The 25,954-nt window shown below is 32.4% G+C and overlaps 1 protein-coding gene and 1 long non-coding RNA gene across 2 annotated transcripts; both read left to right on the top strand.

Annotated features, from left to right (window-relative positions):
* Window positions 1-1,037: 1,037 nt before the first annotated feature.
* On the top strand, window positions 1,038-24,290 carry LOC134239931 (endothelin-converting enzyme homolog). Its single transcript, XM_062722061.1, has 19 exons — window positions 1,038-1,323; window positions 10,967-11,228; window positions 11,494-11,820; window positions 12,655-12,926; window positions 13,332-13,394; window positions 13,677-13,793; window positions 14,746-14,829; window positions 15,577-15,725; window positions 15,863-15,966; window positions 16,450-16,568; window positions 18,459-18,557; window positions 18,730-18,807; window positions 19,070-19,173; window positions 20,074-20,184; window positions 20,456-20,523; window positions 20,926-21,054; window positions 21,982-22,109; window positions 22,444-22,520; window positions 22,797-24,290. Exons 1-19 carry the CDS (start codon window positions 1,303-1,305, stop codon window positions 22,894-22,896), a joined length of 2,412 nt encoding a protein of 803 aa, XP_062578045.1. The 5' UTR covers window positions 1,038-1,302; the 3' UTR covers window positions 22,897-24,290.
* A 457-nt stretch (window positions 24,291-24,747) lies between these two features.
* On the top strand, window positions 24,748-25,380 carry LOC134239929 (uncharacterized). Its single transcript, XR_009986322.1, has 2 exons — window positions 24,748-25,176; window positions 25,351-25,380. It is a non-coding gene; the product is annotated as an uncharacterized LOC134239929 (long non-coding RNA).
* The last annotated feature ends 574 nt before the right edge of the window (window positions 25,381-25,954 follow it).

The raw sequence follows: 25,954 nt of genomic DNA on the forward strand, positions 1-25,954 counted from the left end.
TGTAACATTACGATATGCAGATGAACAAAATGTTTACATTAAGTGGAATTTTGTAAGACCCTTTGTTGTTTAAGAAAGAGACATTATTATACAAACTAAATAAATATTATGTTTGGCTATTTTAAAAATGCAGGAGTATTTACTATTAGATATTTAAAATAAAAAAAGAATGTAGAAACAATAGATGTTAAAGGCATAATTTATGTATAGTTATAAACCCCTCCATTAGTTTAATTATCAAGTATATACTTGTATCTTTATCTCCCATTCTTGTCACTATAAACATGCTAAACCCACATTTATATTAATTGCTAACAGGCTTAATAAAACTCAACTTTTATATCTTTTTTTCTTGTAGAAATCAATGCATAGCTAGATTTCTGTGAATTTGCTAGCCATTAGAGATAAAACATTTTAGATTTTTTGCTTAGTTGACAGTTATGAAAGTTGAATGACATATACAGTGAAAACTGTCTAATCCGACACCTGAATAATCCGACACACTGTGAATTCCGACTAAATAAATTTCTTCCCCAGTTTAGTATTCTCTCTGTTTTTAACACTGTGCAATCTGACACCTTGTCTATTCCGACACAAAATTTGTCTCCCAGTGCATGTCGGATTCGACAGGTTACACTGTAATAAGGATTTGTCTTGGGGCATTATGGAATGGTTCAATGCTAGGTCAAGGAGTGGAGGTTGTTAGTTGCTTTATATCATTTTTATCTTGTTGAAAACTTGGAGGCATATTACAAGAAACAAAATCAATAAAATCCATATCATTGTTTGTATCCAAAAGTCATGAACATATTGCAGACTCTGCTTGAGCTGTTGAGTTTATGTTGAGTAAATACATTTACATGCATATAAATATACTTGTAATGGTGCTCTTTTTGGCATGAAATTTGGATGCCATGAATCTGGCCTCCAGTTTCTTACCCTATCATAAACGTAATGAACTTAATTGTGCAAAAAGGAAGATCCTTTCATTGTGTATTTCACAGTAATGGTAAATCAATACTCAGACAGGAACTAGCTGAGGATACATGAGCTTTTCTGTTTAGTATCGGGGATATAACCCTTATATGTAGGAGTATTTACCCATCATACCTTATCAGTAAAAATCATTTGTCCTTATCACCAGAGGAAAATTAATGTACAGGGTATATAGCATTTAAGTTTATGTATACATGAGTGTCCTTGCGCTGTGCTGGGTTGAAGTAAGTTGGCCGTGACTTTATATTATTGGATTTACGCTGTATCCTCAATGGCCAATATCCTGTGACATTTTGTGTAGTCTCCATGGATAAAATGTATTTACAGGTAAGCTTAATTATATTGCAGAGATTTTATTGCATCATGAGCAATCAAATTTGTATATTTGACCTGTACATATTATTGTTGTAGTATATCCTTCTTGTATGATTACAGGTAGGCTAAGTGCGATATTGTGTTCAGTCCAATGCAATTTAATGCATTTCTGTTTTATTTAAAAAAAACTGAAATATTGATAATACTGTTACAGTACTATTTTCCATTTGAAAAGGCATGAGGGTTTATCATCTGAATACTGTGTTGTATAATCCTGTATTTGTATTACGGTATCCATTAAGCATCCCCGTGCAGCTTTAGATGTGTTGTTTTATAACACAGGAAACTGATGACTACTATAAGAATGACATAGACTTTTAGTGGATAAAATAAGAAATTAACGGTATGTACTGAATAATAGGATCACATTTCCCTTGAACTCTGATGACTGAGTGAAAAATACTGTTGTACTTTCAAGTTAAAAGTCATTTTTATTGGTTTATTGCAATTGTTTAATATACATACTATAGTAAAACACACTTGCATGTATATGGTAGTGCTTCGTTATAAGCATAATTCATCATATTGTCAGAAGAAGTTTACAGTATATTTTAAAAGTTAAGGGAAATAAACATAATTTTGCTTCAAGCGCCAAGTTGTTTAAGTATGTTCAATATAAGCGTATTTTACTGTATTACCCCACTGTGGGCGTATACCACACCCATCAGGTAACTTTACATAACAAATGGTCGAAAATATATGACAACTGGTAACAGTATAAAAATAGTTAACTATGCAGAATGTGAGTACAATTTACTGTACTGTTTTCTTTTAAATGCATTTCAAATATATTCATGCAGTTCTAAAAAAAGACCATCGTCGGAAACCCACGGTCGGTCTCGCTTCTCTTACCAACCAAGACTGAGAAGAGAGACTGACCGTGGGTTTCTGACGATGCAGAAAGACATGACATGCATTATAATTATCTCAAGTGCAAATATATTATAATTAAATAGTATGTAATAATCAAATATATTGCCATTAAAGGATTTAAAATCAGCCTTTTTTAGCCCCATGATACTGTAGCTCTCTGGATCAGAAAATGTTAACAGATAAACCAGATCTGAATTTTCTAGTCAACCAGAGAGATACATTGTATAAAATTATGCTTTTGTTGATCTAGGCCCCAAAACCATTTAAGAACAGACTTAAGTCAAAATTTCAAATCGATATAACTTAATTTCAAAATAATGTCGATAATAAAATAAAATTTTCAACATATGTTTGAATTGAAGTATTTTGGACGGTTGCAAACTTTTAAGCTAATACATCGAATGGAGCTGAAGATATTATCATAAAAATTAAAATTTTGACTTAAGTCTATTCTCATTTTATGGTTAAATTTGGGGCCTGATGTTAGCACACCTGGTCAACCAATACCTGACCAGGTCATGAGTGTTGTGTTACAATGCACTTTGAAAATATTTTTGAAAGTGAGTAAAATTTGGGACCAAGTTAAGCACTTTGAAAAAAAATGAAATCTCATTTTAAAGTGTGTTAATATGGAACATATTAACATGCGCTTTGAAAAAAAACTAAAATGTGTATGGCTTGGTCAATATTCTTGCAAATCTTAGGTATGATAAATAATTGAATCTGGTTGTGATAGCTTTTGGGTTATGAGGTCACTTCAATATCTGAGATAATTAGACATTATGAATATTTCAGAAATGATTGTTTAAGGCATTTCCACCCTCTGTGATGTCATAGGTGGTTTTGCAATAAATTGTTATTAATCTATATTCATACCATCCCTATTAAAAATATTTTTGGATGAATGCTTTTCAATAGGTGTAATGCAAATAATTGTCAAGTAAAAGCATTATAGGTCAAGTAAAAGCATTATAGAAATGTATATTTTTTTTATTTGATTTTAAAATTATTTAATCTTTAAAATTGTTGCCAAGAGCAATAACTCCTCATGTATTAAGGCATTTTATTGTACATTTTTGTCTCGCCTGCGACGAATGTCGCGAAGCGAGACATAGCGACTATAGATTCGTCGTCGTCGTCGTCGAAAACTTTTGGTTAACCCAAATGTCAAAGTTTTATAAACTGCAATAACTTTCTCAAATTTTATTCAGTCTTCTTGAAATTTGGACACAATATTGTATGGATAAAAATTTATATCCCAAGTATGATTTTGAAAAAAAAAATTCAAATTTTTGTATTTTTTCCTTAAGTTGGACTTAGTTTTTTCATGATAATTTATGGTGAAGACCTATATTCCAGCAACTATAAGTTATGGATATGATAATTAGTCAGTGGATACATCATGGGTAACCACACAGTACCAGAATTAGGTCATCTTGACCTACATTTTTCTGCATGAGTGACTTTGGTTAAATTTTTGGTGGAGGTCCATATCTCAGCATCTATAACTTATAATGGCATGATGATTTGTCATTGTACAGGTTATAAGTAACCAACAACATCAGTACCAGAATTAGGTCATTTTGACCTACATTTTTCTGCATGAATGACTTTGGTTAAATTGATAATGGAGGTTCATATTTCAGCAACTATAACTTATAGTGGCATGATAGTTAGTCAGTGGATACATCATGGGTAACCACAAACATGTACCAGAATTAGGTCATTTTGACCTACATTTTTAAAATGACTTTGGTTAAATTGATAATGGAGGTTCATATTTCAGCAACTATAACTTATAGTGGCATGATAGTTAGTCAGTGGATACATCATGGGTAACCACAAACATCACAGAATTAGGTCATTTTGACCTACATTTTTCTGCATGAATGACTTTGGTTAAATTGATAATGGAGGTTCATATTTCAGCAACTATAACTTATAGTGGCATGATAGTTAGTCAGTGGATACATCATGGGTAACCACAAACGCCTGTACCAGAATTAGGTCATCTTGATCTACATTTTTCCGCATGAGTGACTTTGCATAAATTTATGGTGGAGGTCCATATCTCAGCAACTATAACTTATAGTGGCATGATAATTTGTCAGTCTACACATCATAGGTAACCAACAATATCAGTACCATAATTAGGTAATCTTCACCTACATTTTCTGCATGAATGACTTGATACATATACAGTGGATTTGATTTCAAAATGCAAGTTCAAATTATTGCGACTCATAACACGTTGTGTAAACCATTGTGGTTTGCTATGAACTACTAACACAAACATATGATACAGTGTTTTTAAAGTGTACATAGTATTTCCAGCAGTTATTCGGAGAAACTTAAAGTGGACAAAAAACAATCTATCTCTTGTGAATAATATGAAATATGGAAATTTTAAACTGTACAGAAGATATTTAACCTACATGATGCATTTGGATCCTACCTACTCTTGTGAATAATATGAAATATGGAAATTTTAAACTGTACAGAAGATATTTAACCTACATGATGCATTTATCCTATACTTTTCTGTTTACCAGTTGGCATATGCAGTGCATTACACATTGACTAAGAGGAAAATGTTGTGTTAGTATGCAAAAGTTATATATTAAATCCATATAAAATATATATAGTCAGCCAGATAGAAACGTTTTACAGTTCTTAAAGTCCATGACAATATCTCTTTAAAAACCAGCAAAATGACTGATCCACTTTTTGAGTTATTCCTTCTGAAATGTCAATAAATGCTTCAGTTTATCAGACAATCATTTCTTACTAACCACAGCGACAGCAGGCGAGACACAGGGTTGCGGGCAACCCTTACGTACTTTATGTAAAATGCTGTCCCTGATATTCACAATTCTAGTATTTTAAAATTTGCAATTACTTTTAAACTTTTAGCATCAAAATTATGTATTTTAACCAGTTTTTGCCAAATATTTATAATCTGGTATCTAAAATGAACAATTTTTAATGTTGAGATTTACTTCTGTTTAATATTGTCCATAACTTCATAAAAAAATATGGCAACCTATACATTTTTTGCTATTATGAGGAAATTTTAACTATATTTAGAAAATAAATGATTTTTTTTTTCAAAGTGTGTTGATTTTGTCCCAATTTTATTGCACTTTGAAAATTATTTAAAAGTGCATGACCATGTGCAGTGCTGCACTCGATAAAATCATGTCCAAAAAATTGGGGGCATGATCATATGCATTTACTATAGCTTTTCTTTTCAATATTGAAATATATGGAGATAAAAGCAGTACTCAAGCACATTTTTTCAGCATGCACATCTAAAGCTATGGTGTGAATTCTGTCAGTATTAAAATAATATAAGTATGATATAGCAAAATTTGTAATACTGGAAGTGAGCTTTGCCAGCAGCGAGACCTTTCAGTGTACTTTAAATATTATTGTGGTTATTTTTATCTTCTCCTGATAGAGTGATCATGCTTCAACTTACTCATCATCTATTTCAAAACCTTTCGTTTGAAAGCTCCAAGGATCAATTTCTCTTTATAGAAATCATCTAGAATGTGTTATAATCCTCTGAATTATCTCCAAACTTTTTGAAAATTTGATTTTTAAACACGATTTTGCAGTTTTGTACAGTTTTTGTTATCAGGATTGAGGTAATTGTGTGGGATGTTGGAGAAAGTGAATAAATATTGTTATGTTTCTTTAGAATTTAGTTGGTGTGGTTATCAGCATTGAGTACACAACATTAAATGCGAAAGTCAACAGTGTAGGTGTTCAGGTTTAAACCAATTAAACTTTAACTATCTTACTGACCATTGGAGTCAAAAGTATGCCCACTTTGCATTTTTTTGATGTGAAGATCGAATTATTAATTTAAAAAACTTGAAATGACAAATTTAATTTTATGCTGAATAATAAGATGTATGGGTTGGCTGGACCCCTCCTTCTTTTGGACAAATACAGCAACCATGCACCCCACCAGTTGATGGAAAACAGCAAAACTCGTTTAGTATGAACATAGATATTGTGAATTTATGGATATAGCGAAGTCAATTTGGATCCCCAGCTAAATAAATTAAATTAATTTCTTATATGGTTATAACAAATTACGGATATAACGAAGTAATTTCATAGGTCCCAGTGACTTTGTTATAACCAAGTTTTTATACTGTATTTGTTTTTAATTATAGGTTTCTTGATTTGTTTGATTGCATTTCTTTAAACTGAGAAACAATACTTTTAATTTAATGACATCATTATAACCTTTATCATATTATCTCTGACATTGATATCTTGATGCATGAAATGGAAATCCCAATCACTGTTTCTTAATGAATAATTATACCCTCAAACCTCACATCATCAGATTTTTAAGTTAATTCATTTCTTCTCATTGATGAGGTATTATGACCATAACTTGATGTACTGTATGTAAAAATTGATACTACATATAATGAGGATTCTTTCAAGTCCTTGATTTGGAAAGCAAAATATTTTTTATTTTTCAATTTTTATTAACTCTACTGGTCAGAGACCAGAAGAGCTTATGCGATAGTAATTGTCTGTCTGTAAACAATTTTTCAAAACGCTACTCCTCCTACAGTTTTGGTCTGATTTCAATATAACTTGGCATACAAGTAGATATATACATAGAATAGTGCATCGGTTTTTAATTTCGATGAACGGTGTTGCCAGGGTTACTAAAAATAGAATTTTCTATGAAATTCCTTTAAAATGCTACTCCTTCTACAGTTTTGGTCTGATTTCAATATAACTTGGCACACAAGTAGACTACAGTAAGATACATAGAATAGTGCATCGGTTTTTAATTTCAATGAACGGTGTTGCCATGGTTACTAAAAATAGAATTTTCTCTGAAATTCCTTTAAAATGCTACTCCTTCTACAGTTTTGGTCTGATTTCAATATAACTTGGCACACAAGTAGACTACACTAAGATACATAGAATAGTGCATCGGTTTTTAATTTCGTTGAACGGTGTTGCCATTGTTACTAAAAATAGAATTTTCTGTGAAATTCCTTTCAAACGCTACTCCTCCTACAGTTTTTGTCTGATTTCAATATAACTTGACACACAAGTAGACTACACTAAGATACATGTGTGCATCGGTTTTTGATTTCAATGAACGGTGTTGCCATGGTTACTAAAAATAGAATTTTCTGTGAAATTCCTTTAAAACGCTACTCCTCCTACATTTTTAGTCTGATTTCAATATTACTTGGCACACAAGTAGACTACAGTAAGATACATAGAATAGTGCATCGGTTTTTAATTTCAATGAACGGTGTTGCCATGGTTACTAAAAATAGAATTTTCTCTGAAATTCCTTTAAAATGCTACTCCTTCTACAGTTTTGGTCTGATTTCAATATAACTTGGCACACAAGTAGACTACACTAAGATACATAGAATAGTGCATCGGTTTTTAATTTCGTTGAACGGTGTTGCCATTGTTACTAAAAATAGAATTTTCTGTGAAATTCCTTTCAAACGCTACTCCTCCTACAGTTTTTGTCTGATTTCAATATAACTTGACACACAAGTAGACTACACTAAGATACATAGAATAGTGCATCGGTTTTTGATTTCAATGAACGGTGTTGCCATGGTTACTAAAAATAGAATTTTCTGTGAAATTCCTTTAAAACGCTACTCCTCCTACAGTTTTGGTCTGATTTCAATATAACTTGGCACACAAGTAGACTACACTAAGATACATAGAATAGTGCATCGGTTTTTGATTTCAATGAACGGTGTTGCCATGGTTACTAAAAATAGAATTTTCTGTGAAATTCCTTTAAAACGCTACTCCTCCTACAGTTTTGGTCTGATTTCAATATAACTTGGCACACAAGTAGACTACACTAAGATACATAGAATAGTGCATCGGTTTTTGATTTCAATGAACAGTGTTGCCATGGTTACTAAAAATAGAATTTTCTGTGAAATTCCTTTAAAATGCTAAGTACAAACCAGTAGAGCTACAGTCTCGACAGAGACTTCTGGTTTGTCTCATATTGTTCAATAATTACAGATTGCATATTTCAAAATATTAAGAATATATCTCAGTGTTTATTTGAATGTTTGCAGTGTACAGAAACTAGTGGGATGATACTCATGGAAATAATTATACATGTATTCAGTAATTCTCTCAGTGTTTGTTTTTCTGTTTGCTACACCATGTACTTGACAGCTATTGAACAACAGTAATTATGTTGAAAAAGAAAAACGAAATAAAAATACTTTGGAATGTCTATTGCTTTGTGCTCACATCTGTGTGTCTGACAGAAGATGAAAATGGGGAATGAATTTTCTATCAAGTTGTTAAACACATTACAGATAGAATTCTCTGAAATTCCCGAAGTCATCTAGTCAATACAAGTCTACAATATCTGTAGGGCCTGAGCTTTGAATAGAATAATTAGTTTTATTGAGAGACTTTAAGATTTCCAAGGCTCTATTACCAAATATAATAGCACTGCCCCATAGCATGTCTGATCGATTTTAATCCACTGCTGAAATTGAAGGAAGTGTGGTGCTGAGGTTAATTCTATGATGTTCCATCAATAGACCACTAAAGTCAGGCTGTCTGTTGTACTAACTTACTAGAGGAAAACAATATTGTATAGGTTTATATACCGCAGCTGTAAGTGATGGTTGTCTTCTTACATAATGTATGCAGTGGTGGAATTTTGGAATGGTTTCTGTCTATAATGTTAAGTGGTATCTTGATACCTGGTTAAAAGTGGAATCACTCTGTACTATTATGTTGTACCGGTATATCTATGTTACATGTACTTACATAATGATCTTTTCTATAAAGTCCATGGTTGCTGTATCTGTATAAAGGTAATGACTGTCATAAGAATGATGAAGTTATTATCATTCTAAAATTTTAAGTGCCACTAGTAAAATATTTGCTGTCATTCTGAATGTTACAGTGATTTTCTGGATATAAGTCTTGTCAAATGGGTGATTAAGGTCATACGAAACGTACGTAGTTTTTATCTTTATTGGGTTCTTCCCTGGAGTTGAAGAGTTCCATTTTATGAATGACCTCTGTGCAATACTTTTAATGTCTATATATGGATTTGTACACCTTTTCTAAAACAAATTTTGATGGAAAAATATCTGGAATTTAATTATTTCGTAATTTTAGTACATTTTTCTTTTGCAAAAATTTTCATAATTTCTGGGTAAAACCCCTGGTAATGCTTGCTGATTTTTTGTCTAAGAACATGTAATGGTATTAATAAGTTGAAATTTATAATATCTTGAAAAATTATCAGTAGTGTCCATGTATCAGAGATCAGTACGGAAGCCCATTTAGGACCTATCGAAAAATATTTTTGAATCCGATATAACGAATTGTCGAATTTGTTATAACGAATTTAATTCGTTATAACAATTTCTTTGAATTTGTTATAATGAATTTAATCTGTTATAACAAATTTGTTGATTTTGTTGTAAAATTCAAAAAATTGTAATAACGAATTAATTTCGTTCAAACGGATTCTAAAATTTGTTATAACAATTTTTGAATTCATTATACCAAATTAAATTTGGTATACAAATTTCTTGAATTCATTATAACAAATTCAAAAATACTTTTCCATAGGCCACAATATTCAAATTTGATTAAACGACTTTAATTCGTTCTAACAAATTTTAGAATCTGTTTAAACAAATTTAATTCGTTATTACAAATTTTAGAATTCGTTTTAACAAATTTAATCTGTTTTAACAAATTTTTGAATTTGCTATAACGAATTTATCAAATCTGTTATAACAAATTAAATTCGTTATAACGAATTCAAAAAATTGTTATAACGAATTTAATTCATTTTAACAATTTCGACAATTCGTTATATCGAATTCAAATATATATTTTGATAGGTCCTAAACAGGCTTCCGTAGATCAGGTTAGTTACTACTAGGGATGATAGGAATCTTGTAAATTCAGGTGTTGCACAGTTACTCATTGTTTACAAGAAATGTCAATCAATTGAATTAGCTCAATGTGACAGTGGAATTAAGTGACATTAAATTATTAGCTTAGAACAGATGGAGATGTGTAAAGAACAAAGAGTATCATATTTTTCAATATAAGTTTGCTGGTGGCAGTTTTCACTGGATCAATGTGGGTGTTGACTGATTCCGTTTTCCTGCTGGTACATGTAGTATTATGGTCCTTTGTAAATAAAATATAACTAGTACAGTTGGTGTTAGTATGCTGTATGGAGCGCTCTGCAATAGATAAAGAATTTAGTGGAAAAGTTACCTCTAAGTCTATAAGGATAAATAACACGTACAAACAAAAATGCTGCATGTTTTGGTATTTATTTTTAACTTATTTTGAATAGAGTCAATGTCAATAAAAATTAGTTTGTTTTTAAATATTTAAGAAATACTATCATAGATTTTCTTTGATGTTCAAATTTGAAACTTTGATACATTTTCTATATGGTCTATTATAAATTTTTGTACTCTTGATTATGTCGATATTTTTACAAAATTAACTAAATTTCTGCAGTAACTAAATTTGGGCACTTCTGGAAACATTATTCCAGATATCTATGTTTGATTAAATTATGTTCAAGAGGGTATGCTTATAATGATTGGAAGAAAAGTTTCCATGCTTTTTCGAAGAACTAAAGGAGAAAAATTTCTTATTTTAACAATGCATTTGTCTTTGTTGTCTACAGATGTCCAATAAGGGTTATAAACATACCCACCTGGAGGAGGAGGATGAGGCCTCGGAAGCCAGCGCCCCAGGGGTCCTGAACTTTGAGACGGGGGTGGTGGTGCGGAGCAGCATCTTCTCCTGGCAGCGTAAGACCTTGCTGGAGCGTATACTGATCGTTCTATGCTTACTGTTGATCCTCACTGTCATCATCATGTCCATCGTCCTGGCAACCAAATCCTCCACTCACCAGGCTGATCAAGAGGCGTCAAAGCAACAAAAGTGTAAGAAGATGGCTTAATCAATAGCTTTTCTGCAGTAACTGTGATATATTTCATGGCTTTTAGAAAAAATAAGAGAAATCTCAAAGTATGCAAAAATTGTAAGATGATTGCTTAATCAAAGATGATTGTTTATTCACTAGATAAAGGTGCTTGTGTTAATTTTTCATGATTTTTAAAACTTATAATGAAAGCACTATTCCTTTGAACTCCTATGTTCAGCTTGCACTGTTCATGAATAAAAGCAGCCTTTTTTTCCTTCTTTCAGTACAGATTTGTAAAGAATGTGGAAATATCATTCCCATCATTAAAACAAACTACACAAAGAACTGCCCCACCTCGACCACCCCCGCCACCCCCAACCCAGCTCCCCCATGTCACAAGCCCCCGTCAGTGTGTGTCACCCCAGCCTGTGTTACAGTGGCGGCCTCCATTTACAATGCCATGGACACCACCGCTGACCCCTGTGAAGATTTCTATCAGTATGCCTGTGGGGGTTGGGTGGACAGTCACCCCATACCCTCAGGACACTCCCGCTGGGGGACGTTTAATGTTCTGTGGCAGGAGAATCAAATCGTATTAAAAAAGGTTATAGGTAAGTCAATCTGTCTAATTTTCAATTTCTACATTATTTTTATAAGCTTAACAAGAAATGTAAAATTATTTGGAATCTTTTAGAATAATGCATAATTTTAAGGATAATGCATGTATCATTGTCATACGTAAGGTTTTAGCTTATAACTTTGTTGATGTTTATACATTAGGCAGGTGTTTATGATAATGGTAGGTATTTGCAAGATTATATCCAAAGAAAAAAATAAAATCAGAATGTAACATTGAATTGGTATGTCTGGGGTTAATGTTAGCTTTACTGCAAATTAAAGTTAAATTGTATTGTAAATGACATCAAATTACACTAGCTTTGGAGCGGGGATGGAAAGATTTGTTTACTAATGCTTGAAGGTGGTTAAGATCTTGTGAATGAGGAACACTTTTAACTATGTTAAGATGAGAAAGTTTAGCAAAGTTAGTTAACTGGAGCAGGTTAACAATTAACCTTTAATCATTAAAAACAACTATCTTGTCTCAAAAATTATACTACCTTGTACATATATTTAATGTATTTTGTGATATATATAAGAAACAATTAAGTTTCATCTGAGTCTAAGCTCATCTCAAACTACTGATTAACTGTACCAGGTGCACAATCCACAATCATGCTCAATGTGTAATGCATAAAATATTTTTTTTAGTTAAATCACTTTTTTTAATTTTGCAATTCTCTTTGCTATAAAAACAGAATTGGTAACTATTATAATCTGAATTTGTTCTCAACACCTTTTCATAAAATCTTCGTTGTTCAATAATATCTCTGTAAACTTTAAAACCACAGTTAATATACATTATAAATTTCTTTTCCCCACCACAGAAAAACCACTGAACCAAACAGCAAGTTTGGCTGAAATCAAAGCTCAGAAATATTACGAATCTTGTATGGACCGCAATAAAACAATAGAGAAGCTGGGAGCCCAGCCAGTCAGGGAACTACTAGCGGGTATTGGGGCCTGGCCAAAGCTGAATGAAACCAAAGTCTTAGACATCCAGGGAATGGTGGAGAAAATCAAGGCCTACGGGATTGGAGTTCTGTTTGCTATTTGGGCTGGAGTGGATGATAGGAATTCATCAGTCAATATTTTACAAGTTAGATGATAGTATTTTAATATGTCTTTGTAGATTATTAAGAAATCAGATAATATATACAACATCAGTTATCAGAGGGCAGTTGTAAGCTTCATTCAAAATAAAAAAAGACATGTGTGTACAGACAGGTTCTGTCCTCTGTGACAAGATAGCTAGTTGCTGGGGCACCTGACCGGAGATTTAGGAGGCCGAGGTTTGAATCTTGGTCTGATCCTTCAAATTTCTCCTCTTTAAAAAATTAGACTGTATATTTTGATGCAAACAAATTTTCTATATTAGCTAATGATACTGTTGTATGCATACCTTTTCTCAGTCAGTCATTAAAACCATTCATTTTTTTTTTTCACATTGATTATTCTGTTTTCTGGGTTTATATACAGCTTAATTATTAAGTTCTTATTTCAGATTGACCAGGGAGGTTTAGGATTGCCAGAAAGACAGTATTATCTCAATGAATCTGACAGAAAGGTATTGTAGATACTCACCATAGTCCAAGTTTGGGTATATCATTCAACAATTCAGAAATATCTCAATGTTGCTGAATAACTGGTTCAAAGTCACATAGTTTTTAGATTGTGAATACCACTACAAAAATTTATTATTCTTTTTAATAACAATTGATTATTCTTTTTTTTTAAATCAGGAACATACAAGAGTAATGCCCCTTGAGGAACATCTCCCTTTTTATCTCATTACACTATCCACAAACTTTATATTGTAATTAATTTTTGTTGACCTTTCTTTGTACAGGTATTAGATGCCTACTTGGACTACATGACAAAGGTTGGAGTATTGATGGGAGGCGAAGAGAACATTACAAGGAAACACATGCAGGACGTGATAGCCTTTGAGACTGAGCTGGCTAATGTGAGTGAGATTGATTTCTTGTCAGTTATAGATTGCTTTCTTGTCAGTTATATCTGTCCCCCTATCCACTGAATCAAGGAGTGATGGACAGTTAAGAGATCATTGACTTTATGAAGTTAAGAACAATGTCATTTATCAAGGAGAGGGAGATAATAATGAAGCTTTAGTTATAAGTCATGTCTCTCTGTAGAACACAGTACCCAGTGAGGACAGGTGAGATGAGGAGAAAGGGGGTGGGAGATAATAATGAAGCTATAGTTATAAGTCATGTCTCTCTGTAGATCACAGTACCCAGTGAGGACAGGCGAGATGAGGAGAAAGGGGGGGGGGAGAAATAATGAAGCTATAGTTATAAGTCATGTCTCTCGGTAGATCACAGTACCCAGTGAGGACAGGCGAGGTGAGGAGAAATGTCTCTCTGTAGATCACAATACCTAGTGAGGACAGGCGAGGGGGGATAATACTGAAGCTATTTATAAGTCATGTCTCTCTATAGATCACAGTACCTAGTGAGGACAGGCGAGATGAGGAGAAAGGGGGGGGGGGAGATAATAATGAAGCTATAGTTATAAGTCATGTCTCTCTGTAGAACACAGTACCCAGTGAGGACAGGCGAGGTGAGGAGAAAGGGGGGGAGAGAATAATGAAGCTATAGTTATAAGTCATGTCTCTCTGTAGATCACAGTACCCAGTGAGGACAGGCGAGGTGAGGAGAAAGGGGGGGAGATAATAATGAAGCTATAGTTATAAGCCATGTCTCTCTGTAGATCACAGTACCCAGTGAGGACAGGCGAGATGAGGAGAAAGGGGGGGGGGGAGATAATAATGAAAATATAGTTATAAGTCATGTCTCTCTGTAGATCACAGTACCCAGTGAGGACAGGCGAGATGAGGAGAAAGGGGGGAGGGAGATAATAATGAAGATATAGTTATAAGTCATGTCTCTCTGTAGATCACAGTACCTAGTGAGGACAGGCGAGATGAGGAGAAAGGGGGGTGGGAGATACATGTAATAATGGAGGTAGTTATAAGTCATGTCTCTCTGTAAATCACAGTACCCAGGACAGGCGAGATATAAGAAGATATAGTTATAAGTCATGTCTCTCTTTGTACAGTAACTGACAGGTGAATGATCTTTATATTTGAAGATATACAAAATATATCTCTCTGTTGAACAGTACCCATAAAAAATAAAAAACTACAAATGAAAATATATTTTTTCTCTCTTGTCACAGTAATCTAATAATGAAGATATAGTTATAACCTGTCTCTCTGTAGATCACAGTACCTAGTGAGGAAATCCAACTGTCACACAAAATCACAATACCAGACCTTGCGCCTTCCTTATGACCTTGGATAGTCTTTATATCTAGTCATGAAATTGCTATGGCATTCAACTTCTTATGTTTTTTTTTTTTTTTATTTATACAAAATTTTATTCACAGAATGTGAATGGTATTTTGGTTATAGCTATCAAGTTTATCAAAATTTTTAGCCTTATTTTAGCCCTCTCCCTATCCTATTTTGTGTATACATATTTCCATTTGAAGTCTAATTTCATTAAAAAGATATTGCTTAGAGCAATTGTCACACTTTCCTGACCTTGATCTTCTTATGACCTTTATTTAAAAAGGTCAATAGGGCCATGTTAGAAGGAAACTCATCAAATTTTCATCTAAAAGATGAAGTGTAATGCAGTGTAATGGAGTGCTGAATTTACTTAAACCATCCCCTATTTAGCTATAGACAGGAATTTACTGTTGATTCTGATGTTTATTTTTAGTTGAATTGGACCCGGTTTTCCAGTAAAATGATGTTGGTGACAAACATTACATTATCTCCAGCAGAACCCATTCTGTCCTTTTCATCTGACTTCCTCAGAAAAATGTCTTCTCTAATCACCACAAAGTTAAGCACAGAAAAAGGCAGGAGGTATAAATTTCTTAGTAATGTTTTTAGATTGTAAAAATGCTTTTTTTTCCATATTAAGGAACTGACTAGTATTAGATTTGTTATGAATTTGACCTATTGTCAGTATCCAGCATGTCAGTGTAATTTCTCTATTTTAGGACATTACATAACTACCTCCTGTGGCATGTAGTCAGTTCTCTGACATCATACCTGTCAAAGCCATTCAGAAATGCCAAGAAAATTCTGACAGAGGCACTATCAGGTGAAAAATTTTAAAATTATAAATCAGAAAATAGAGTACATTACACACACAACACTAAATTCTGTGTTCCTCAAGCAGAAGATACTGTACTGTTCAACAGCTTTATATACAGTAGTACATATAAATTATTCCATTTATAATGTATTTCAAATAGTTATGCAAGTTTTTCTTGGAGACTAAAGAGTTGATCATGAAAAGAAATATATATATAGTTTAGACAGATTTATATTTTTCCAAAGCAATAATGGGAAACGTTCAATGAATGGGATTTCAAATGTGCTTTAAGATGGTTTTACACCCCCTCCCACCCCCTTATATGATTAATTTTAACAATTTAAGAGCATCTTTGAATTTGCTAGCAGTATTGTACCCACTAAATCTGTCGAGTGGGAGATGAGCTTGAGGGGATACAGATTGCACACTTGGATCGGGATTTAAGTTGTAATTTAAGAGATATATTGAGATATTTTCTGTTAATTTTAGGGACGACTGGTGGTGAGGAGCTGTGGAGGTACTGCATTACAGATACAGATGGGGTGGTTGGCATGGCTCTGGGGGCCATGTTTGTCAGAGAGGCCTTCAAAGGGGACAGCAAACAAAAGGTCAGTTCTGAGACAAGAGGGTAATTTTTTAGTTCACCTGACTTGAGAGCTTTTCTGATCGAGATTTGTCCATTTTCTGTCGTCATCATTGTCATCAGCTGTGTGTCGTTGTAAACTTTTCACAATTTTATCTTCTTCTCCAGAACTACTGGACCAGTTTCAACCTAACTTGGCAGCTTGTTTTCTGGAAAGGCTGAACCAATTTCAACCTTTTTAGCTCACCTGAGCCAAAGGCTCAAGTGAGCTTTTCTGATCAAAATTTGTCTGTTGTCTATTGTCGTCGTTGGTGTTGTGTCGTTGTCGTAAACTTTTCACATATATATTTTTACGGATATAGCGAAGTCATCTTGGTTCCCCAGCTTTATAAAGTGAATGAATTTCTTATACGGTTATAACGAATTACGGATATAGCGAAGTAATTTCATAGGTCACAGTGACTTCGTTATAATCGAGTTTTGATGTAGTGATAAATTAATGGTATCTTTTAAAAATCTTCTTCTCAAGAAAAAGTGGGCCAGGAAAGATGAAACTCATGCAGAAGCATCCTCTGGTAGTGAAGATTCAAATTTGTTCAAATCATGACTCTTGGGGGTAGGTTGGGGCACAATTGGGTATCAAAGTTTAACATAGGAATACGTAGGAAAAAATCTTTAATAATCTTTTTCTCAAAGACAGGAAAGCCTTGATTGGTCAAAGTTATATGGAAGCATCCTCTGAAAGTGTAGATTCAAGTTTGTTCAAATCATGACCCTCCCGAGTAGGGGGCACAATGGGGTATCAAAGTTTAACATAGGAATACAGTGGAAAACTCTTTAAAAATCTTATTCTCAAGAACAGCAAAGCCATGATTGGTCATAGCTATATTGAAGCATCCTTTGGTAGTGAAGATTCAAGTTCAACTCATGACCCCTGGGGCAAGGGTGGGGCAATTATGGGTGATCAAAGTAGGATTACATGGAAAAAATCTTTAAAAATCTTCTTCTTCAATGGGGTATCAAAGTTTAACATAGGAATATAGTGGAAAAATCTTTTAAAAAATTCTTCTCAAGAAGCCGTGGGCCAGGAAAGATGAAACTCATATAGAAGCATCCTCTGGTAGTGAAGAAATTATTTACCCACGGGGGTAGGTTTCGGCCACAATGGGGTATCCAAGTTTAACATAGGAATACGTAGGAAAAAATCTTCAATAATCTTTTTCTCAAAGACAGCAAAGCCATGATTGGTCAAAGTTATATGGAAGCATCCTCCGAAAGTGTAGATTCAAGTTTGTTCAAATCATGACCCTCCCGAGTATGGGGCACAATGGGGGATCAAAGTTTAACATATGAATACAGTGGAAAAATCTTTAAAAGTCTTCTTCCTCAATGGGGGATCAAGGTTTAACATAGGAATACAGTGGAAAAATCTTTAAAAATCTTCTTCTTCATAGTTATATGGAAGCATCCTCTGGTAGTGTAGATCCTAGTTTGTTCAGATCATGACCCATGGGGTAGCCATGATTGACCATCAATTTAAAAGCATCATTATAGTGGATCATAACAATAAACAACAAAACCATTATGTGTCATATTACAGTGTAATTCAAAAGCATTCTTAAAAAGCGTAGATATAAGTTTGTTCAAATTTTCCCCTCCTCCCTCGAACCCACTTTTATAATATGTTTAAATTTTTCAATATTTAACTGATTTTTTGCTTTTACCTAGCTAGTTGCTCAGGTGAGCGATGTGGCCCCTGGGCCTCTTGTTAGACTTATTGCCATTGACACATGTATAAATAAAGTGAAACAATTTTTTTTAGTTTCCTATGGGGATTTTTATTGCCCTTTTGAGGGATGAATCTTTTTGTATGTTGGTTAGAAATATGTTCAAGTTATTTAGTTCTCATTATTAGGCAGAAAAAATGGTAAATGAGGTCAAAGATGCTTTTAAAAAGAATCTTCCAAATCTTTCATGGATGGATGATGAGACACGACAGGCAGCAAAGGATAAGGTATACATAATGGAAATTTAGAGAAAATTGATAATTATTTCACAAAAGAAAAAATCAGATCATCAGAATGCTCTATTTTAAAGTTGTATTGAGTCTATAGAAGATTTGAAAGAAAATGTGTTATTTTAGATTTTGCAAAAGAAAATACCTGTCATGTATAATTATTTTTCAGGCTAATTCTGTGATTGACCTCATAGGATTTCCTGCTTATATTAACAATGTTTCACTTCTCAATGAGGAATACGCAGATGTAAGTTTTCCTGATATTTATCTAGAATTAATGTTTGACAAGTGATTGTCACTGCAGAAGTACATTCCTTATCAAATTTGAGATAAAAATATTTTCCCTGTCAAAAACTGAATGTGTAGTTCAAAGATTTGAATTGTACTTATAATGAGAGTATCTCAGCAGACTTAATAGTGCAAGGAAGTAGGACAGCTTGTCACTTAGAGTATGAGGGTACTTTATGTAACACACTGAGGTATTTATCAGCTTGTTATCACTTCTGTAGTTAGAGGTTACGTCAGATGAGTACTTCCAAAACAACATCAGGAATTTCTTGTTTGCCGTCAAGAAAGACCTGCAGACCCTGAGGTCCAAACCAAAGAAAAATGAGTAAGCACTAGCTGTTCATTACAAACCCAGTAATGGTGACTATATATATATATACTAGTATAATATATATTGTATTATGAATATTAATTCAGTTCATTGTATTTGTTACCCATGACCTTGTATAGAGAGGGTATTTATAGGCAGAATCTTGTCAGTTTTCTGAATAAATATTGTTTAAATTAAAATTAGTATAATTTGTTGTATTTTGAAATAACACAGTTCTCTTAAGGAGAAAAAGCTATTTGTATATTTAGTGTACCTGAATAAGAGAAATAAATTCTCAGTCGATTGTTTTTTATGCGCCTGGATTGATAGATCCGAGGCATATATTGTTGCTATTGTCCTGTCTGTTTATCTGTTTATCTGTTTGTCTGTTTATTTGTTTGTCTGTTTGTCTATTTCTCTGCCTTTCTGTTCTCAACTTAAACCTTCGCCATAACTTTTGAACCTTGAGAGATAGAGACTTCATATTTGGTATGCATACTTCACGGATTAAGTTCATACAAAAGACACCAGGGTCAATGACCTTGTGACCTTGACTGTAACACATATGTTAAAAATAGTTTTTTTTCGAACTTTCACCATAACTTTTGAACCGTAGGAGATACAGACTTCATTTTTTGTACGCATACTCCACTAATATAGTTCTTTCAAATGACATTAAGATCAATGACCTTGTGACCTTGACTGTGACCTATATGCTAAAAATAGTTTTTTGAACTTTGTTGCAGCCGGGCGCATAGTGTTTCACAAACACATCTTGTTTTGTTTTGTTTTTTTGCTCATGGGTCTTTTTAAACAGATTTTCGTTTGACGTAGAAATTCAACATTAAGAAAGGAAAAGAATAAGAGTTCTCACTTATAGATTTTTGTCTTATAGATTTTTGTCCTGTATTTTAGATGGGATATGACTCCACCGACAGTGAATGCTTATTACACCCCCACCAAAAATGAGATTGTTTTCCCAGCTGGAATTTTGCAAGCACCGTTTTATGAGATAGACTATCCCAAGTAAGTCGAGCAGACATTTAGAAGTCTGTACAATTATTTTAATGTTTAGACAGAGCTTTGCAGGAATCTATGGAGGATGACTGTTTGAACTCTTTTTTCCTATATATACATGTACCTCTTCTTGGGTACTCATTAGAAAATACATCCTTTCCAAACATAAATATTTTAGTCCATACAAAAATGAAGTTATTGTAATTTTTGTAAAAATCAAGTCAAAGAAAACCTTTCATCACGTAGGCTAAATAAGATTTAAGAGAAATGTCAATTACAGATCACTGAATTTTGGTGCCATGGGAGTGGTGATGGGGCATGAACTGACTCATGGATTTGATGATCAAGGTATTTCAGATGTTTTCATCGATTTTTATACACTAATTAAAATTTTTATATTGCCTTATTAATTATCCTGTTTGAGGCATTCATTTCATATGGACATATGTTAATTTTTCTTTACATTTTGATAATCTTCCTTTGAAAAAAAAAATTATGTTACAGTAATTTAATGAAGGTTGACTAGGAAGATTAATACATGTAATATAACAAATGTTTGCATTTCATTTGGTCGATTTGTAGGTACATGTATGTCAACTTCACAGAAACGGATGATATGCTTTTCTGTGAAGTTTGTATTTCTACATGTGTATGTATTGACCTCATTTAAGGCTGTATTCGTATACTGGTACACAAGAACATGTTCATCTTGAATTTTTTAATACTGACAATGTTTTTACTTTTTAATAGGAAGAGAATTTGATAAATATGGAAATCTCCATCCTTGGTGGAATAATCAGTCCATAATAAACTTTCAGAACAGGACACAGTGTGTTATTGACCAGTACTCACAATATAAACTGGGCGAAAATCATGTAAGTCATATTCTTAAATGGGAATTTTATTGAAGTTTTCTACTAATATTTCTAATGAATTTTGGTAAATTATTCTTAAATGACAGTGGCCTACTTTCTTTCGACTCAACTTTCAACATATTTATTAATACGGTGAAAGCAATTCAAATTTTACAAAGAAATGAATTTAATAACGCATTTAAAATAAAACTATGAATAATTTCAAACCAAAAGTACCACAAAATGTTTCCTGGAGATTTAGAAAGGTTTTAATTAAGTCAGTCAGTTGGGAGAGGACAAACAGTTTTTTTAATGATGATATTTTGCGAATGTTTGGTTAATTCCAGGTAAATGGATAAACAACACCAGAAAATATAAAAATGGAGTAAAATATTATTTCGTGAGTGGTGCTTTCTCTTGTTCATTCAGATTGTTACAGATTTAAAATTTGTACTGTGTTTAATACCTTTAGGTCTTTGATTTTTGGCTATATTTGTACTGTGTTCACTTTTAGGTCTTTGATTTTTGGCTATATTTGTTCTGTGTTTAATTTTAGGCCTATGATTATTGGCTATCACAGAATGGCAAGAAATTTTCAACATCAATGCTGAATTATTAAAATGTTATAAAACTGAAGGAATTGATAACATTTTTTAAAAAGCTGTTGATGGGGATGAGAAAATTCCAGAATGGTTAACAAAAATGTTTACTGAAGGTTTAGAAAGGTTTTGACAAGACTTTCATTTTTTGTGCAATCACTTAAGAACAAACAGTTTTTCTAATGATGGTTTTACTAACCCTGTTTATAATTCCAGTGCTTTGATTTAAAAATCATAGTTAGAAAATATAGCTGTTTCCATGGAAACTATTGACAATTTCCAATTTTTAAATCCAATGAGCACAATTTCAGATACTAATCATTACTTCAATAAAATTTCATGTGAATGTTTAGGCCAGAGAGAATTTTTGGACTATATTTGTAGCTTTTTGCAGGTTTCCATGGCAACAGTAGCCATTTTATTGAATGACCACACAACACAACTACAACCAGTGATCCTCCTTTGGAAAGTTCACACACAGGCAATGTTTTTCCAGCCATCTCGGAGAAACAGCTTGTACAACAAAAACATGCGTACAATCGCAATATGTTGTCCCGACTTCGTTCAGGGCGACATAATTAGTAAGGGAAAATGAAGAACTAACATCAGTATTTTGAAGGATAATGGTTAAATTCATCCAATATTACATCTTTTGCTGCAAAGCGGAAAGGATGTAAATGTATAATGGTAGGATCAGGGGAGTTCATACTTGATGTTGTATATTTTATATATACATATATTAATATGTTATATTGTTGGGACTCAGAGAATATGGCTGTCCTTCAGTAAATGAACAAATTGATACTGTATTTTAGGTGTGGTGTTCTGCAAGTACAAAGGAAGCTGACCATTTACAGATTCTGACTGACCCCCACAGTCCAGCAATCTACAGGTAAAATATTAAGTAGGTCTGTAACAGAGTCAGAAGTAGGAGAGAAATTAATTGTCTCTGCCAGTAATGGTACCTTGTACTACTAAAAAATGAAATAGAATAAACTCTATCAGTATATTAAACAGAACAGGGGCAGCTTGCTGTCTCATATATAAAAAATATCAAGAACTGCATTTATAATTTTTGAAATTTTCAATTCATAGAAATTACTTTTGATTGCTTATTACATGTGAGATGAAATGTGTTTTATATACATGTATATATATTTTGTTTCAGAGTAATAGGAACTTTATCCAACTCTAAGGAATTTGCTGAGCAGTATAAATGTCCAGCTAATTCAAGGATGAATCCCAAGAAAAAGTGTGAGGTCTGGTAGAAAGGAAGATAACTCTACACCATGTGGCTTTCTATAATAAGCACAATGTTATGTTAAAGCACATGTTATTTCTTAGTGACCATGTTATTGAATGGTGAAAAACTGTGGGTTCTTTTTTGGGGATTTACTGGTGCTTTTTAAGAGCAATTTTGAACAAACATTTTGAGTTTATATACAAAGCTGTTTGATTTATAATTTTGATATGTTTATGATTGAAATAAGATTTTTTTCATATATGCCATGTACATATATGCTATATGTTTCTTATTTTATACATACAGTTGGTATCTCGAGCACAGGTATTTCAAATACCATGGATACCAAAGTGATTTGGAGGTCAAACCACCCATTTTTTTTTAGTATTTTACTCTTAATATTTTGAATTGTCAGATATTTTGAATTTTTTCTTGGTCCCATCGAGTTCAGAATAACATGGTTTGACTGTTTTAAAAATCATTGGTACATTTTACAGTTCTTTTAATTTTGTGATCATTAAATTTCTCAGTTTAAGATACTTTCAATTTTAGAAACTATTCATTTGAAACTTACAAGGATAAAGTCAAGTTAAGTTGTTGTTATTAAGATAAAACTTTTTTTTTTAAATATTGACAACTACTGTAGATGTACTTTTTTTCCACGGGGTCATAATTCTGTGGAATCTCAATTTCTGTTTAATCCGCAGGTAGAAAATTACGCAGATTTCCTAGGCTGTCACTATATGCCTTTCATGTATATTAAGAACGCTCGGACAAATTTCCAAATTTGTGACCGCGTACATAGCGTAAATCAATACCATGCGGAAAAAAAGTACTTCTACAGTATTCTAAGTTATGTAGGGAAACTAGGGTATTTAAGTGCATGGCACATATATGATGTACCCATATTTCAAATGTGAATGCAGACATTGATATGTGCACAATATTCACAATGGCCGAATGTTTGCTGTAATTTTTTTATATTATAAACATGGTGAAATTAAAACCATTGTAATGTATTTAGTTTTTACATTATCATGTACATATGTACAATGATCACATTGGTGTACAATAATTGCTTCATAAGATAATTTATATTTAATTGGCATTCTTCAACACATCATAGGATATAAAATCCCAAACTCAACTTACATTGTACAATTCTAGTTTATTTTAAAACTGAATACGGTATTTTTGATTTATGTGATCCAGGGTAAATGTATACAAAATCTAAAGGTCTGAAATTTATCAAGTTTGATGATAAATTTGATGACTAGTCATTTCAGATGATTATTTATTTTCTGTGTATTGTTAGAGTATCTGTAGAGATTTCAGAGTTGGATTTTGTCTCAGACCTTCAATACAATGTTATTGTTTATTAAGGTCTTCCGACTTCCTTCGGAAGACCTTATTGTTTTCCGTCGGTTTTCTATTATTATTATTATTATTCTTTTTTTGATTTTAAAAGCTGGGGTGATTTCAAAGATTTTTACAGGAAAGATGCACCAGGTTAATATCTCCACACAATTTCATTTTTTCAAAACATTTTTGGGGAAATTTGTATTTTTTAAATGGATTTTTGAATTTAAACGGCCAAAGATATGACATTGAAATTCATGGACATGAAAAATTGTTGTGCAAGTGTACTTCCGGTCGCAAAGGAAATGAATTCAAAAAGTTTAATTTTTTAACTTTTTTGTTTTTCAATATTTTTCTTTCGGATTTACAGGGTTTATAGCGAGGCAAAATATAACCCTTTATATTGTATGGATTTTTTTCTTTGTTTTTGTCTTTTTTGTGTACTCTTTTATAACATGTGTAAGGATATTTTATCAGAGTTGGCTTTTTTCGAAAAAATACATTATGAAATCCTACAATATAATGTTATTGTTTGTTATTGTTATTTTTCATATGATCATGAATTCCATTTTAAATTTGTGCATATTAAGGATGTCTATTGATATCCATATAAACGTAATCTGTATGATGCCTGTGCAAGTTCTAATGATTATTTCAGATACAATACATACTATTTTGATATGTATATGAACAAGGCATCAAAGTGTAGATATATTCTGAAAGGTACCTGCATTCAGACCTACTGTAGAGTTAAGCTAATCTTTATTTTATAAAACATGTTTTGAATATTATTTTAAATGTGTATGTTATTGCATGGTTATTTAAAAGATGTAATGATTTCCTTGGTTATTCGTATGGGAATTAATGTCGCCGCTGTTGCAGAAAAAAGCATTTCCTGCATTAGCATGTACATTGTAAATATTAATGAAAGCAATTCATGAAATAGGTTGTATTTATATCTGTATAAATAATCATGTAAATTGGGTTAAGTAAATTAATTATTATATTATAGAAACGCATTACAAGAACAGCTTACTGCATACAGTCTTGCATATTTTTTTTTAACTATTCCAGAAGACATTTTTTGTGTCACTATTAATGAAAGCAATTCATGAAATAGGTTGTAATAGTTGAGATAATCTAGTCTTTTAAACAACTTCTTAGTTACAGCATTACAAGAGCTTACTGCATACAGTCTTTTGATTTTTTAAATATTAGAATTTTTATTTTTATTTAATATATATTTTGTCATATATACATGTACACAGATGTACATTGTAGTTTGTATTTGGATAAATGTTCATTAAGATACATTTAAATCTGTAGATTCTATACATATAAATGTGTGATATCATCTTTATATATATCATTGTTGCTGAAAAGCTTTTGTACAAATTTATAAATCTAGTCAAGTAGTGAAATCCATACAAGTGCAAGCCTAAGCAATTATTTTATTTCCCAGACATTCGTCTACACTGTATTTTGTGATACATTTTATAGAATCTCATTATATTTATCCTTTTCTTTCCTCTTTATGTAATAGAATGACTTAAACTTGGTATTGTTTCAGAATTCTGCATTTTGTACTTTTTTTACCAATGAAAATCCAAATCCATGTACATACACGTTTATGTATTTCTATGAGGATTTATAAAAGCAATACAGTTTCACTTGCTTATTCATTTCATCCTCATTCATTCCCGATTTCATGATGGTTCAATGCA

Source organism: Saccostrea cucullata, unplaced genomic scaffold, assembly GCF_032062105.1.
Source record: "Saccostrea cucullata isolate Sc308-1 unplaced genomic scaffold, CSIRO_AGI_Scuc_v1 ctg1112, whole genome shotgun sequence".
NCBI classification, from domain to species: domain Eukaryota; kingdom Metazoa; phylum Mollusca; class Bivalvia; order Ostreida; family Ostreidae; genus Saccostrea; species Saccostrea cuccullata.

Coding starts and splice junctions, on each gene's coding strand:
- LOC134239931 (XM_062722061.1), top strand. CDS start 1,303: ATGGATAAAATGTATTTACAG. Junction 12,927..13,331: donor CATCAGTCAATATTTTACAA/GTTAGATGATAG, acceptor TTCTTATTTCAG/ATTGACCAGGGAGGTTTAGG. Junction 22,110..22,443: donor TTTGGAAAGTTCACACACAG/GCAATGTTTTTC, acceptor ACTGTATTTTAG/GTGTGGTGTTCTGCAAGTAC.